The sequence below is a fragment of the Phytophthora cinnamomi genome (genome assembly GCF_018691715.1).
Source record: "Phytophthora cinnamomi strain GKB4 chromosome Unknown Contig3, whole genome shotgun sequence".
NCBI classification, from domain to species: Eukaryota; Oomycota; class Peronosporomycetes; order Peronosporales; family Peronosporaceae; genus Phytophthora; species Phytophthora cinnamomi.
The window spans coordinates 85,122-99,747 of record NW_027150936.1 but is presented as its reverse complement, the minus strand read 5'-3'; the positions used below and the strand labels follow the sequence as shown (position 1 = coordinate 99,747).

At 55.7% G+C, this 14,626-nt stretch overlaps 4 protein-coding genes across 4 annotated transcripts; 2 read left to right on the top strand and 2 right to left on the bottom strand.

Moving 5' to 3' along the window:
- IUM83_09072 (uncharacterized protein) lies at positions 1–1,497 on the bottom strand (the record flags this gene model as incomplete). Its single annotated transcript, XM_067933489.1, has 1 exon — positions 1–1,497. One exon carries the CDS (start codon positions 1,495–1,497, stop codon positions 1–3), a length of 1,497 nt encoding a protein of 498 aa, XP_067799934.1.
- Positions 1,498–1,713: 216 nt separating this feature from the next.
- Positions 1,714–2,928, top strand: IUM83_09071 (putative mitochondrial protein; the record flags this gene model as incomplete). Its single annotated transcript, XM_067933488.1, has 2 exons — positions 1,714–2,594; positions 2,685–2,928. 2 exons carry the CDS (start codon positions 1,714–1,716, stop codon positions 2,926–2,928), a joined length of 1,125 nt encoding a protein of 374 aa, XP_067799933.1.
- A 198-nt stretch (positions 2,929–3,126) lies between these two features.
- On the top strand, positions 3,127–7,481 carry IUM83_09070 (uncharacterized protein; the record flags this gene model as incomplete). Its single annotated transcript, XM_067933487.1, has 13 exons — positions 3,127–3,169; positions 3,298–3,338; positions 3,441–3,528; positions 3,610–3,694; positions 3,808–3,873; positions 3,944–4,127; positions 4,184–4,269; positions 4,340–5,564; positions 5,650–6,298; positions 6,569–6,606; positions 6,671–6,805; positions 6,889–6,987; positions 7,056–7,481. The coding sequence occupies 13 exons, from the start codon at positions 3,127–3,129 to the stop codon at positions 7,479–7,481; spliced, it is 3,165 nt and encodes a 1,054-aa protein (XP_067799932.1).
- Positions 7,482–10,977: 3,496 nt separating this feature from the next.
- Positions 10,978–11,461, bottom strand: IUM83_09069 (M96 mating-specific protein family; the record flags this gene model as incomplete). Its single annotated transcript, XM_067933486.1, has 2 exons — positions 10,978–11,005; positions 11,067–11,461. 2 exons carry the CDS (start codon positions 11,459–11,461, stop codon positions 10,978–10,980), a joined length of 423 nt encoding a protein of 140 aa, XP_067799826.1.
- Between the last annotated feature and the right edge of the window lie 3,165 nt (positions 11,462–14,626).

Here is a 14,626-nt window from a genome sequence, read left to right as displayed (position 1 = left end):
TTACTTCAGGGATGACCCAACTTGAACTAGCACATCGGCCATGGTGGCGTTGGGGTCAACTTCCCCAATATGCTCGGCGAACGCGACGTAAGCCTTAAACAGCCTTTCAGCATCGCTGTCCTCGTATTTGTGCAGCATGGCGTAGTTGAAGCTTTTGACAGTGGAAACGTACATGAGAGTGCCCATGGAGAAGAACGGAACGGATTCGTACAGGAACAGCGCCTCCACAGAGAGCTCGCCAGTGTCACCAAGCGAGTGCGCCATTGGATACGGGTATCGGCCGATATTCGATATATTGACATCTCCAGTGCACGAGTTCTTCACCACATGCTTCGCGAATGCTGTGGGCACGGACGCGGAGTTGAAGTTCTGGTCCATGAAAATGTCGGTAAAGGCCACCGTTGGGGATTTAAGGCCATTCTTAATGTCCTGCTTGCAGGTGCGAGCTACGTCCCAGAACTTCGCGGAGGCGAGGACAGTCCCAGGACCTTTCACACTGTCCAATGGCACCAGAGACGCGAAGCTGCCGACAACGTCCTCGGGTACAGGAGTCGGCAAACGGGTGCGCAGATTCGTGCTCATCGTGAGAGTGACTTTAAAGTTGTCAGTGAGCTCCACGGTATGGTGCTTCTGAGAGGCATGATAGTAGGCCAGGATCACTGCCGCAGTGAGCGCCCCGGAGTACGTGACCCCCTCCTGCTTGCAGCGTGCAAGTACCCTTTTCACAGTCTCGGGGGAACCCGACTCAAACAACGCGTAGCTCGGGTTGTTCTTGAAGGGGTAGACCAAGTCCGCCTGGTCCGAGCGCGGGGGCAGCAGCGGCTTTGTGTGAGAAGCGAGCACGCCCTTGATAACCGGCGCGAGCATCTTCACGGTCATCTTGGAGAGAGGCGTCGAGATCGAATAGTTGTCCAGCCACAAATTGTACGGCGACGCCCGAACGGGGAACTGCTTCGACTCGATCTCTGTCTGGTTGGCAAACAAGGCCACATACTTTAGCGTGTCATGGAGAATCGTCATGCCAGACATGCCGTCGCACATGTAGTGGTCCGAGAAGAGGAAGAGTCTGGCCATGTTGTTCCTCTCGTCCACCCACACCTCGAGGAACGACGCAAAGTCCTCGTACCGGTTCACGAACCGCTCGCACTCTTCCTGCATGTGGCGCTTCCACACGCCAGCCCGCTCCTCTGCAGCGTCCGTCGGACGGACCCGCAGCAGCCGCCGAGCAGCGACGTCGTCGACGGAGATCGGCGGCTGGATCTCCGCCTCGTGGAACGCGTCCTGGACCTGCAGCGCCCGCATGCGCGGGTGCAGGTTGTACGTGTGCATGAGCGCCATCGGGAGGTGGCGCACCAGCGCGGCCACGGGGCCCTTGACCTCCATCACGTGCGCTACCTTGGTGGACGAGTCGTCCACCGCCGTGTACACGCGCTCGAAGCCGCGCAGCTGCACGCGCACGTTGCCGTTCGACGCCTTCTTCACGGGCGGAGGTGCCATCGTCACTCGCTTCCTCTCTATCTACCTTATCTCTTCGACGCGCGGAGAATAGCCGAGTGAATCGCATCAGAACCTGGCGTGGGGCTGTCATGGCAGCACGCAATGCCCAAAGCCCAACGATACCTTGATGCTTGCAACGCTTGACCTGTGCAGAAGCAGAGCCGGGGCTGCCACGCACGCGCCGGTGACGTCCACGGTACTATCCGGTGGTCTCCGATGAGCTGGTGGCCCGGGGACTCGCGCGCGCTGGGCGTGCTGCTGGGCTTCCGGCGCGAGATCGGGGCGTTCGTGGCGTCGGACGACCTGTTCAACTTGCGCAGAGCCTCGTGGTGGCTGCATCGCTCCGCGACGAGAGCTGTAGGCGGTGCCGAAGGTTTGTGGCCCACGGACGAGCAGCTCGAAGCTCAGACGCAACGCCTGCACACCCGACTGGCGAGAGGAGGTGGACACTCCGACGTCCGCAAGAAGAGGACGAGGCTGCGTCTGGCGCCGGGGCAAGTGCGCGTGCTGCTGCGAGACCTGCTGCTCGTGGCGTCCGGGCTGCGCGCGTCGTGCCTCGTGGACTGCTGCGCGCTGTCGAAGGAGCTGGTGGGGCTGCTGCTGAGCGGCCTCGAGCACGAGGCCGAGCTGCTGGACTACCGGTGGTGCGCGGTGCATCGAGTGCGCGCGGTGCTGCTGGACGGCAACGTCTTCTTCGTCCACGTCGACGCGTTCGTGCGCGAGAAGATGGTGGGGCTGGCAACCGGGTGGCAGCAGCAGATGTGCGTGGACGTGAGCGCGAGTCTCTCGCGGCCCCAGCTCATCCGCAGCGACGGCTCCGAGGCCGAGGCCGCCAGGCTGCAAGCGCTCGCGGAGTGGACCGTCACCGCGTGCAGGGAGCTGCTGCGCTCCACGCCCAGTGAGGTGCTGCAGTGGCGGCGGCCGATGGGGCTGAGCGCGCCGGCGCTCGCGGGCATCCTGCTGTGCTACCCGTGCGTGTACGACGTGCTGGCGGACAAGGACAGCTGCAGTGGCGGTGCTGACGACGACGAGTGGGGCGCGCAGGAGAACTGCCTCGCCATGTGTCCGCTCGTGGTGCTGCACACCTCGGCGCTCATGTACGTAACGGCGTTACCTCTCTGCGTGTTGCCAGCCTCTCTCCTCTCTACCTATAATAGGTCCTCTGACGTCGTCGTCGTCTGGCGCAGGCCGCCGCAGCAGCTGGCAATCGCGCTGCTCGAGTTCTCCGTGCCGCGGCATCTGCTCGCCGTCCGCAGCCGCTTCAACCAGGCTCAAGAGCCCCAGCAGAGCGACGCCAAGCTGGCCAAGCTGCTGCGAGCGCGCTGCCGGCTCGAGCTGCGTCGGGCCATCGAGCACAGCGCGCTGCTGTCCGCCGGTGTCCGGCCTCAAGTACGTGGCGACACCCGCTCGCTGCCCCGCGTCGCGCTGTAGTGCCGCAAGTGCCGCTCCGTCGCAGGAACGTCGACTACCTGATCTGTATACTCAACGCTTCCGTACCTAATGCAAATTGACACCGTTTCACTATGGCGGGTACTTACTCGAGATTACGATGTGGCGCACACCAGCGCGGATACTTACCGCGCAGCCGCCGCACAACGTATTTGAGCCCAGTTTGTAACAGTCGGCGTCATGGGCGCGTCGGCCTCCGCGCAGCGCAGGCTCTACCGGCCCTGTACGTGCCTCTCCGCGCGCGCGCTCTGCGTGGGCAGCTCCGTCCGTGTGGAGCGCGCGCCGCTCTGCAGTCGAGATGTCTCCACTAACTCTACGCGCTGCGTTTGCCCTGGTTGTCTGCCGGCGCAGTCGACGCCTCCGAGTTCACCGTCGCGTGGCTCACGTTCAAGGTCAGCGCCGTAGCTGCAATTGCTGCAATGGGCTGTGTGGGGAGACGGGTTATTTGTGGCCGTGAGTGGGTGAGTTAACCTGTTCATTTGATTCCGTGGCAGGGCGACGCGGTGGAGGACGAGGAGCAGCGCTACGTGGCCAAGAAGGAGGGACTGCTGTCGTCCAAGCTGCTGCGAGGGCTCTTCGGAGGTAAATGAGTGCGGCGCTCGTGGAGAGTGGGTGGGTGGGTGGGTGGTAGACTGATTGGGTGATTGGGTTTTATTCCGCTAGATGTGACGATGCGGTGCTTCGAGGAGGTGCCGGGCGACGCGATCTCCAAGGAGGCGTTCGTGTGCATCTTGGCGCTGTTCTACGAGTGCGTGCTGCTGTTATTGCTGTTGTTGCTGCTGCTGGTGCTGGGAGGAAGCGCGGTTGCTGGTTGTGGGAAGATCCTGATTTTTTGGTGTTGTTGCGTTGTGCCCCGGGCAGAGGCAATACGGAGGACCGCATCAGCTACATCTTCAACATGTACAACATCATCTTCTCCGGGGAGAAGTACGTCATGTGCGAGTTGGAGTGAGGTATATATTTTGCAGGAACTGACGAGTGGCGGGGTGCTCTGCAGCAACAACGGGGAGGGCTTTATTGCGGAGAAGGACTATCTGTACCTGTTGAACTTCTTGGAGGAGTACATGCCGTTGCCCAAGCAGCTCTACGCCGCGTTCGAGGAGTGCATGATCCCCATGGCGGGGCTGCTGTCAAACTCGCAATTCGTCACGTGGGTGCGCCAGTATCCGGATGTGATGGAGGTGGGTGGCGTTTTATGGGTTGCATTGTTTCGACTGATCTAACGACGTTACTTCAGTTTCTTGCCATTCATCTTCCTCCATCTCCACTGCCAGGAAGCCCGATTGGCTCAATTCGCACAAGTGATGAATTTTTGTCCTGCTCGTAAGTTGTTATCTCCTTCGGCTTTTCGGCTTCCAGACATACACTGACCGTTGAGGTGCGCGTCGTGCAGAGATCCTCTGAACAACAGTCCGTCTTGCAGAAACGACCCCAATAGGAATCCATTCCGGTCGTTTGACTTTATTGGCGGCGAAGACAGCGGAGACGAAGACTCTGACGGGCTGTACGATTCTGACCAAATTACGGAGATGGAGATGTCTCAAAGTTCGTATCGCGATAGCGCCGCATCACTAAACGGCCACGATGAACTGACGAGCATTTTAAAGGAGGCAGGCGCAGTGGTTCAGGACGACTCAGGTGAGCGCACGAGTGATGTGAGCGTCAGCAGTCAACGTGCCGATGGAGTGTCGCTGCCCGTATCTGTTCGGGATCCGTTCTACCCGCCTGACGAAACATCAACATCTGCACGGCGAGGTCAAGGCCGGGCAGGGGCATCGCGTGCACGCGGCGTCCAGAAAATGGGAAGATACATGGGCAAAGCGGTTGGTGGCGGCATTTCAAGAGTCGGGAGCGTAGGCCGCAGCATTCTGCACGTTGGTAAGTCACAGGGCTACAACCAGCATCCTACTGGTGACCACCACAACGACGACCCAGCAGCAGTCGAGCTATTATCTGCAGGCTATTCGTTTTCATCGGAGTCGCAGAGTACGAAAAAGTATGTTTGCGGCTACCTCCACAAGATTAGTGACAGCAAATGGGGCAAGAAGCGCTCTTGGCACCGAAGGTGGTTCGTGCTTGATCGCCAGCGCGGCGTGCTCTCTTACTACCGACACAACCCTGCCAATCACATGCCAACATCGTCGGTGGCTCATGGCAATATTGTTCACATGGCGGATTCTCCTGTCCCGGCCGGAAAGGGAGCCGCGGCTTCCAGTATTCAAAATACAGAGACGCAGAGACAGTCATTAGGTTCGCAAGCTCCGGTGCCATCACCTCCAGGCAGTACCACAGGTGAAAACGACAACCGAAGCAATGAAAGCGCTGACGGGTCAGCCGTTGAAGCGAAGGAAGCGGAGTCAGCTATCCGCAGCGCAACGACTATAGAGGAGCCTAGCAACCTCGACAAGCAGCAGGACCAAGATCAAGATCCGCACCAAACTCTCCTCTACCTGAACGAGTCTCATCCATGGTATCGTGGCGCGCTGGACCTCAACATGGACAACGTGTCGCTGCTCTTCGAGAAAACGCTAGCGAGGAATGCACCGACGCGCTATTTCTTTCAGGTCTCGACGTTGTCACTGCACGATATCGACTCGAAACGCGGCGTTCAGTACAAGGTACGATCGAGACAGAATTATTTAGATGTGGGTGTGCTTTTCTGACAGCAACTACTGTGATATGCTTCTTTGTCATCTACCGTAGTTGTGCGCGGACACGGAGACAGATTTTGATCTTTGGACGTCCGCGATAGCTGAGGCGATTAACAGGAAAGACTCGCAGAATGGGAAAGCGCATAGCGGCGCCCCAGTACTCTCACATCAGCAGCTCTACCGACAGCGTCTGCTTCAGAAGCAAATGGAAGAACAAGCAGCGAAGGAACGCGAGGCGGCAGCTGCTCATGAAGCAGCAGTCGATAGTGGACACGAGTCGCCACCCCCAACACTCGGTCGAGTTTCTCCAGGTCGCCATGGAGATGCTGAAGGTGGAGAGGCTAACCAGGTGGCGAACGACGCTGCGTCGCCGTTTCATCCGAAGCGCAAAATTCCGCCTCGCATCGTAACACAGTTCTCTTCGGGCCCTGTTAGTGGAATTCCGGCTGATTCGTGCTGGCATCTCCACGTTCACGTGGACGGAACCAAGCAGTGCCTCATTGTTGGCTTCATGATCAACATTGTGGCAATTCGTTGTCTCGCCAGTGAACACGTGTTGTGGAAGGTGGCCGTCTGTATCGCCGTCACGTGCATGTTTGTGTTTAGCGTGTACAACCCAAGGCCACTAGTACATCGTCCGCGTCAAGCAAGTTTTGGAGCCTACACAGATTTGAACGGAAGCATCGACAATGCGCTGCTTGGTACGGACACAGCGCAGTGCAGTGATCCAGAGAAATGCTGTTTACACAAGGTTTCAAGCCCGACTGATCCCGATCGAGGAGACATCCAAGACATTAACCGTGTTGAGGGATCAAGCGATGTGCCTCGCCGACGATCAAGCACTGCTTGCAGTCGACGATTTGCGAAGTTTCCAATGGGCAGCACCATGGCTCAGTGCGAGATGCAGGCTAGCGGGCGATCGAGCAACGTGCAACATTCATGGACGACAACCCGAGCTGAAACATTTGCAGTTCGAAGCGCGGAGTACAAGAGGTCGCGAAAGAAAGAGGTACGACGTGTTCTTGGCTGTTTTGCGAATATGCTCCGACCTAACGTGTTTTGCTTGATCGCAGCCTTCTAGTTCCGCGCTCTTTGAGTTCCTTGGCGCCGACTTGGTTCGAACCGACAGCAAACTGGATCTGATCTCCCAGCGCGTCGAGTTTCCTCCCGAGCATGAGAACAGCCGGCTCTTCATCATCAACGCTCAGGTAAGAGAAGCGTTTTCACGCTATTCGTGATGAAACAAACCACGGTTCTCACTGTGCATGTTACGTACGATCTGTCACTGCAGCTCCCGTCATACGGGCCGAGCGTGTGGGGAGATGGTTCCTACGATGGTCCAGGCTACAGCTTGGCTCTGTACTGGAAGATCCCCGACGAAATCGCAGAGGTTGGTCGACCAAAAACAAACTCCTCCATCAACCACGACACTAACCGGTTCGTTGTTTGCGCGTGCAGGAGCTGAAGAACCCCACGTCAACGACGCTGAAGCTCTTCAAGCGGTTCTTAGAGGCCGGCGACGACACGTCGCTGACCGATCGCTTCAAGGTTATCGCGCAGGTGACGAACCAGAACGAGTGCGGCATCACGGGTATGGGCAAGAAGCTGCTGGTGAGCCACAACGCGACCCCCGTGCTCACGCGACCGCAGCACCGCATCTACCACTTCCGCGACGGCAGCACCGAGATCGTCGTGGACGTACACGCGTTCTCGTACATCGCCCGCCGCGGCATCCACTCGCTCATCGACAAGACGTCCAAGCTGGTGATCGACGTGGCCTTCGTGATCCAAGGCGAGACCGAGGACGAGCTGCCCGAGCGGGTGCTCGGCTGCTGCCGCCTGGACCGCGTCAACGTGCAGAAGGCCGTCAACCTCCCGTGCTGAGCGTCCGAATACCAGAACGCAATGTGTACATTAGCGACTCCAGCACGTCGGTCGCCCATCAGGACGACGACCGACAGCGGCGTTAACCAGGTCATTGCCCAAGAGGAAGCGAGACCTTGAATTCTAATGGCAAAAACTAATGCTACTACTGGATGCAATCGTGTTGGAGGTGGAAAGGTCAGCATTCCTTGGTTATGCATCAATTACTTGGATATATCAGCCCCGAAAGATGGTTGACTGAAAAGGGATTCATCACTCCTTTCCTCCTGTGGTTCTGCGTACTTCTCACATGTATAGCTCTGGCTGGGTGGGAATGCTCGGAGTAAAATTCTCAACAACCAGGGCTACTACCCCCTGGATTCAGAAACTCTAGTCTGAAATTTAAAGGTTGGATCATCATTGCATTCCCGGTCGATGAAAACACGCACGCGCAGATACATAGAGAACGTAGTTGGAAGGTCTTGATGGTATCAGCGCCAAAGTCGGAATGGCGTTGGGAGAGCAGGGCGAGCAAGCCAGTTCGCGCGCTCCAGTCATTTTTGGCGGGCCCGTCTGTGCGCTGATTTGTGTGCACCACACTGTACTTACGTAACGTTTACACATCTAATTGTGTTTTAAACAGTTGTTTGAAACAAAAGGCAACTTCAACTCCAGTATGCGATCCACACGAAGCTGGTATTATAGCGTTTACTGCGAGAAGTCAGCCGAATTGACCGGATACCTGCGCATCCCAACATCTGTTTTGTCGGGCCCCTGGGTGCGCCAGGCGCTGTGTCCACCTTACAGAAAGCACTCGTGGCGAGGAAGGCAGCTAGTTTCATCTCGCCGCAAAATAGCAGTCATCTTGCACTTTGCCAAGAGAGGTTGATATTGACCCCTCCAATAATGGCACGGATGCATTAGTGCCGAGATACTTTCCATTCGCTTCCCGGGTGCATCGCGTCAATACATCTACAGTAAACCTTCATGGTCGAAGTTGGGAAATATACAGGCGCCAAAGGTTTTGGTCTAAAACGATGGATAGTGTGTAAGCGTCGATAAGCGAACCTCGGATCGCGCAGCTAACGAATACCGCAGGCCTTGTGATCTCTTTTTCCAGTAAAATTAAATGCACGTTCAAGAATACATGATTTGTGCTCATCGCCCAAGGGTAGAGTGAAAAAGTTGCCGTAGTCGTCGTGATCCCGGTACTACCTCGTAGCTGTATAGATAGTATTGCTGCGCGAGTGAGGGGGGTGCATTATCTTAATAATTTAAAAATAATGATATTATCTGTCGAGCTACATTACTGTCGCTGCAGATCCTGTAAAACCTAGATCTGACGGAGGTCTGACCGTGTACTCTCAGAGTATGCTGTCGCCGGTCTTGTAAGATCATGTGAAGTTTGTTCCCAAGCACATGATAATTACCAAATTGGCGTTTGTGGCGTACTGGAAAGCATGAAGCAAGACAGCCTTCTCATGATGACCCAGCAGGATTATCACTGAATGCAGCGCGCTCGAAACATGTCACTCTTCATTTGGTGTTGCCGGCAGCAACCTGACTCAGACGAAACTACACGATCGCAATGACATTCCTACGACTTCTTGGAAGAGCTTTCGTGACGAAGTTCCCTAGACACCGTGGCTTAGGCACAACTCGCTACGAGACACCATTGGCTCCGCCTTTGATGAAATCAGGTGGCATCAACCTGCCGTTCCAGACCAAGCCTTTCAGCTCCACGCGCAAGGTGCCCCGCGGAAAGGCATGGCTGGATCATCTCGACAAGTTGAGCGCGGTTCTATCGAAAGATGGGTCAATGTCTGTATGCAGCGAGGTGACATGGACGAAAGTCAAGGCGGTATACCAGCCGTTACTGATCGAGAATTCGTCGCAGTTCCCCCGGCAAAAGTTGGTCGCGCGCACTTCCAGCAAATGCTTAGTAACCTCGACGCCCTGGATACTGAACAACGTGCCATCCTCCCGTGGGATTTGACCGAGGCGCATGTAAGCAAGTTCGTCAAAGAGATACTTCACTGCACCTTGCTGTCGGGTAAAGAACCTGATTTGAGCCTGAAAGCTGAGACGCGTTTGGAGTCCACGAAAGTGCTCGTCCGAGGCAGAGCGGACTACGCGATAACCCAAGGAAACACCACCCTGCTGGCCGCCGAGGTCAAGAAGTACAACCTTCCCCAAGGAGTGGCCCAGGCTCTCCTTATGCTCGACATTGCATTCAATCCAGCATCTCTCAGCAATGTAGTCGGGGTTGTTACACACTTATCCACCTGGTACTTCTTCAAGCGTACGGTGGACAGAATCTACTGGTCTAGCGACACAATTGCCAAGGCGACACGCGACCGAGACGCTGTACGCGTGGTTCGTCGTCTTCACGGGATGCTGCAGAGCTAATGGCGAGTTTGAGGTTCAGGTGTCGGTGACGTAGCAGCGTTGAAGAAAAAACAATAAAAAGATAATATATCGTACAGATATCATCCTCACCTCCAGAGCTATGTTGAATTGGTGGTCGTCTAGGTGGCCCACGAAGTCAAAATCGTTCAACCAGTTGCCCCCTTCTTCATCGCTCGGTCAACCAGCAAATTCTCGATCATCTCGTTGCTCATACAGATATTCGCCGAAGTCGCGCTCAGCACAAAATCTGTCAGGGCAGTGGTCCTGGCGTCTGTCCGCAGCTTCCGATTCGACAAATGCGGTGTGATAATATAACAAGTCATCACACGCGTGGCAGCCTCATCACTCTCCATTGGCGTATCCGTGATATGGGGTTTCATCAGCACATAACCCTTCTCTAAGTAATGAACACCGTTGGCAGCCTTCTTCTCGAATTCGAGCGGCTTGATGTGCGCGTGCCACACGATAACAACCCGACCTTCTTCCACATGCCGCCGCAATATTTGCTGCACGTAGAACGTCGCTGTCGTCCGCGTCTTGACATCTTTCATCTCCAGCCCAAACTTCTCCACGATGGTATTGTTAGGTCCATTCTCGTGTGCGCAGTGGCCCTTGTAGTTATGCCACCGCCTCCACCACGCATCGCCAGTCGACCTCATATCAAACGGCATGATCTTGTTGTCGAACAGCTCCATGTACTTGCCATTCACGCTGTCACGCAGCAGCGGCTCCTTCGTCGGGAGTTGGGTCCGTCCGGGGTCATGCTCATCGAACACCGATTCCACCTCTTGGTACGAAACCTCCACTCCAGTTGAAAGCTCCTCAAAGATCTTCTGGTCCGCTTCGGTGTTGTAGCCCTGCGGCACCTCTATCCGACTCGTGTGCTTGCTGACCTCCGAGTACGTCGAGTCCTGCAGTGCCAGCCTCTTTTGCAGCAGCTTCTCGATGCTTTTTGCCACTTGAACCTGGCTTTTGTACATCATTTTGAGGTGGATATTCTCTCTCTCGACCCTCAGCCTTCTCTCCAACTGGTGGGCGCAGATCTGCTCCCACACGGCTGACATGCCGCTGCTGGCGCGGGCCCGAGGCACAAGCTGCCTAGGTCGTTTTACACTTGTAGAGCGTTCATCGCTGTCCTGCATGCTCTGCAACTGTTCAAGCGTCAGCTGCAGATCCTTCGCCTCCTTCCTCAGACACGCGAGCTCGAAGCGCCGTTCGTTGCGCGCCTTGTTGGGGTCATAGTTGAGCTTCTTCTTCTTGCGCGAGTTCTTGGGCTGCGTCTTGGAGCTGGCCACGGGCACGATCGTGGTCTCTTGGACAGACAAAGTATTGCTCTCTACCAGCAGTTGCGATGGTGTACCGTTTGTAAGAGCAGTTTGTGTTGGCGGCGCGAAAGTGTTCTCGTCCTCTTCTAGCGCCTCCAGGAGCAACTCCGGGTCAGGAATCACGGTCGATGGAGACGGCAATACGGCCGCAGGGGAGGATAACGTCTGGGGCAGCGGCTGGGGCGCTTCCGCCGCGTCCAGGGACTCGTCCAGGAAGGCCAGCGCCGCCGCCAGCGACACGCTGCACTCGTGCTCCAGGAACGACATGCTTGTCAACTGTGTAGTGAGTGAATGACCATAAACTAGTCAGAAATAGACGCATAATTTATCCAAGTGCAACAACTGACTAGCTGTCCTATTCGTCTACAGTTTTACTAGATGGCACTCTTCCAGCAGTTTCTACCGCTTCTGGTGGTTGACGTACCGCAAAGCAAGTAGTCCCAGTAGTCGATAGAGCACTATGAATCCTACAGTGAAGCTGAGGTTCTCCCAGATCTCGCTGTGCTTGACGTTGAAGACGACCTCGAGGTATTCTTGCACCATCATGTTGTCGGGCAGCGAAGGAGGCAGCCCCGTCATGGCGTGGCAGCCAATGTTGGAGCCGTCGCCATCGCTCGGACAGTCGCCGAACGCGATGGACGCTGCGATTCCGAGCGCGTACCTGTGCGGTGTGATGCGGTACAGCCACACGTAGCCCAGCGGGATCGAGCCCCCGGGCGGGTTGAAGCCGTTGAACGTCAGGAAGATCATCTGCATAAGAATTCCGCACACCTGCGCGACCTCCACGGACGGCATCAAGTATGACATGAGCTGGCCGAAGTAGGCTTGCCATAGCACGTGCAGCGACAGGTGGAACCAGTACGCGAAAAATGTCGCGACGCCCGTGAACCCGACCATCGGGTAGAACGGCACCATGAACAGCAGCGTGCCGAAGAAAACGTACGGCACCTCCACCACCGTCGAGCCGACGAAGTACCACAGCGCATTGTAACTTTGTGAGGCACGCTCACGGTAAAACACCAATCTATCGGTAGACGCTATGGGGACGACACTGATGAATCCAACGAAACCAATGAAGCCCGTCGTGCAGAATAACATCCCCATGCCGGAGTTGATCCCCGCATACGAACTGTACTCCGCGCTGATGTATGTGATCCCGAAGATAAGCCCGAGCATCAGCATGAGACCAAAACGCGTCAGGTTGTACGAAGCCGTGCGCCAGAACATGTTGAAAAATCGCTGCAGGAGAAACTTCGCCTGGATAAACTCCGTTGCAGCGCGTTTGTCGCCGTATTCTAGAGGAGGCATCAAAGGCGATGGATATGACACTCCCTCGCGGTCTAGATTAGATTGCAGCAGCTCAGAATGCCTGCTAGCCTGGAAGATTCTCACAAAGTCCGTCGTGTCACCGTTGCTGTTACCAACACCAGCCCCAATGACCTCTAACATCCACGTGGCTGGATTGTAGTTGTCCTTGAGCTTGTCCACACCGTCAATTGACTCAAAGTACGCGATCATTTCGCTCGCGTTGTTGCCCAGGTCTCCAGCGAAAACCGTCTCGCCACCGCGTTTCAGTAGCAGCAGACTGTCAAATACGCTGAAAACCTCGGACGAGGGCTGGTGAATTGTGCACACGACCGTGCGCCCCGTATCAGCCACTTTGCGGACACCCTCCATGATCAGCTTCGCTGAACTTGCGTCCAAGCCACTTGTGGGCTCGTCCAGGAACAACACACTCGGCTGCGCTGCGAGCTCGACACCAATTGTGAGCCGCTTCATTTGCTCGACAGAGCTTCCGCGGATGATCTGGTCAGCGATCGGGTGCAGGTTCAACAGGTCTAGGCATTCGTTCACCGAGTCGTGCTTGTAGCTGCTAGGCACATTAACACCCTGACGCAGGAATGCGCAAAACGTTAGAGCCTCGCGGATCGTTGCCGACTCGGAGTGAATATCCATTTGCTCGCAATAGCCCGTGGCGCGTTGAATGGCCAAGGCGGTGGCTGGATGGCCATTTAGCAGAATTTGTCCTCGGACTTTGCCACCTGTCTTGCGTCCGGCGATCACGTCCATGAGCGTAGTCTTGCCTGCTCCGGACGACCCCATGAGCGCTGTTATCGTGCCAGGCAAAGCGTAGCCGCTGACATTTTTGAGCAAGTCAATGGTTTCTTTGGGATTAGTCGGGTCTGGAACGGAGTACCAGAGATCCTTGAACGCTACTGTGACTGGAATGAAAAGTTTTTCTCTGTCGGGAGACAGACCGACAGACAGCAGGATATCGTCTTTTTCCGGCGAGCACCGTGGGGTCTGAATAAGGCCATAGTCATCATTGGGTCTCTTCGCTGTGAGCATCACATTCGCGGGACTCTCGAAGCGGTGGTATTCAAGCGCAATGTACGACAGCAGCATGAAGCAGACGTACGCAGCCGCCATGAAAACAATGCCGTACCACAACCAAAAGTGCCCCGTCGGTATCTCGAATGTGGTTAGTGAGAACTCGCCCATAGTCATGCCGTAACTTGCGCAATAGTCAACGCCGTCGTACACGCACGTGCTGAAGCTTGGTGCTGTGTATTGATTTACAGCGAGCGCGCGAACGCTCCACGCCATGGGGTTGAGCCAATAGATCCAGATCAAATAGGCCGGGATCTGGTCTTTCGTGATTACAAACCCACCGAAGACGACAAACAGCAGAATGGAGACCAGAGAAATCGGATTGGCAATATTCAGGTCGGGAGACGCACACGAGAGGAAGAAGAACCACGCTGCAAAGGTCAAGTTTGCTAGGAAGAGCATCAGTTCAAAGAGCAAGAAGACCTTGACGGTCGCTGCACAGCCGCACATCCAATACACGACCGAGCCAAACACAAGAGTTTCAGCTATGGCCAGCGGGAATTGACTAACTGAATTGGATAGCACGAAATATGTCGTACGGAAGAAATTGGCTCGACGCTGCTTGTAGAGTACCTCTCGCGCAGCCATGAAGACGGGATTTGAGTCAACTGCCACACCGATGTGAACAATACCGTGTTGAAGAGAACACCCATAACTAGTTGGGCGTTGGTTTCGTCGAACTGGTAAAACAAACTCGAGTACAGAAGCGCCATCAATACCACCATGATAGAACGACCAACGAGGAATGCAATATCGCGCCTGGTGAGCTTGATTTGTCGCTGCACAACGGATATCGTGCTGTTCCAAAAGTTTTGATGAAATTCAGAGACTTGATCAATGTACTTCACGCTGTTTTCAAAATGGCTCGGGTCGGCTGGGTCCTCCTTCATGCGATGATAGATTGCTGAACGGGTGAAGTTATCAGTATATTCGCTGCCAGGGCGCGGGGCATTAGTTGGAACCAGGCTTGCTTCGTACTGTGCCTACTTGTCAGTGCCAAGATCCAGCAGGAAATCGGCTACATCACGGTGGGGAGGACAC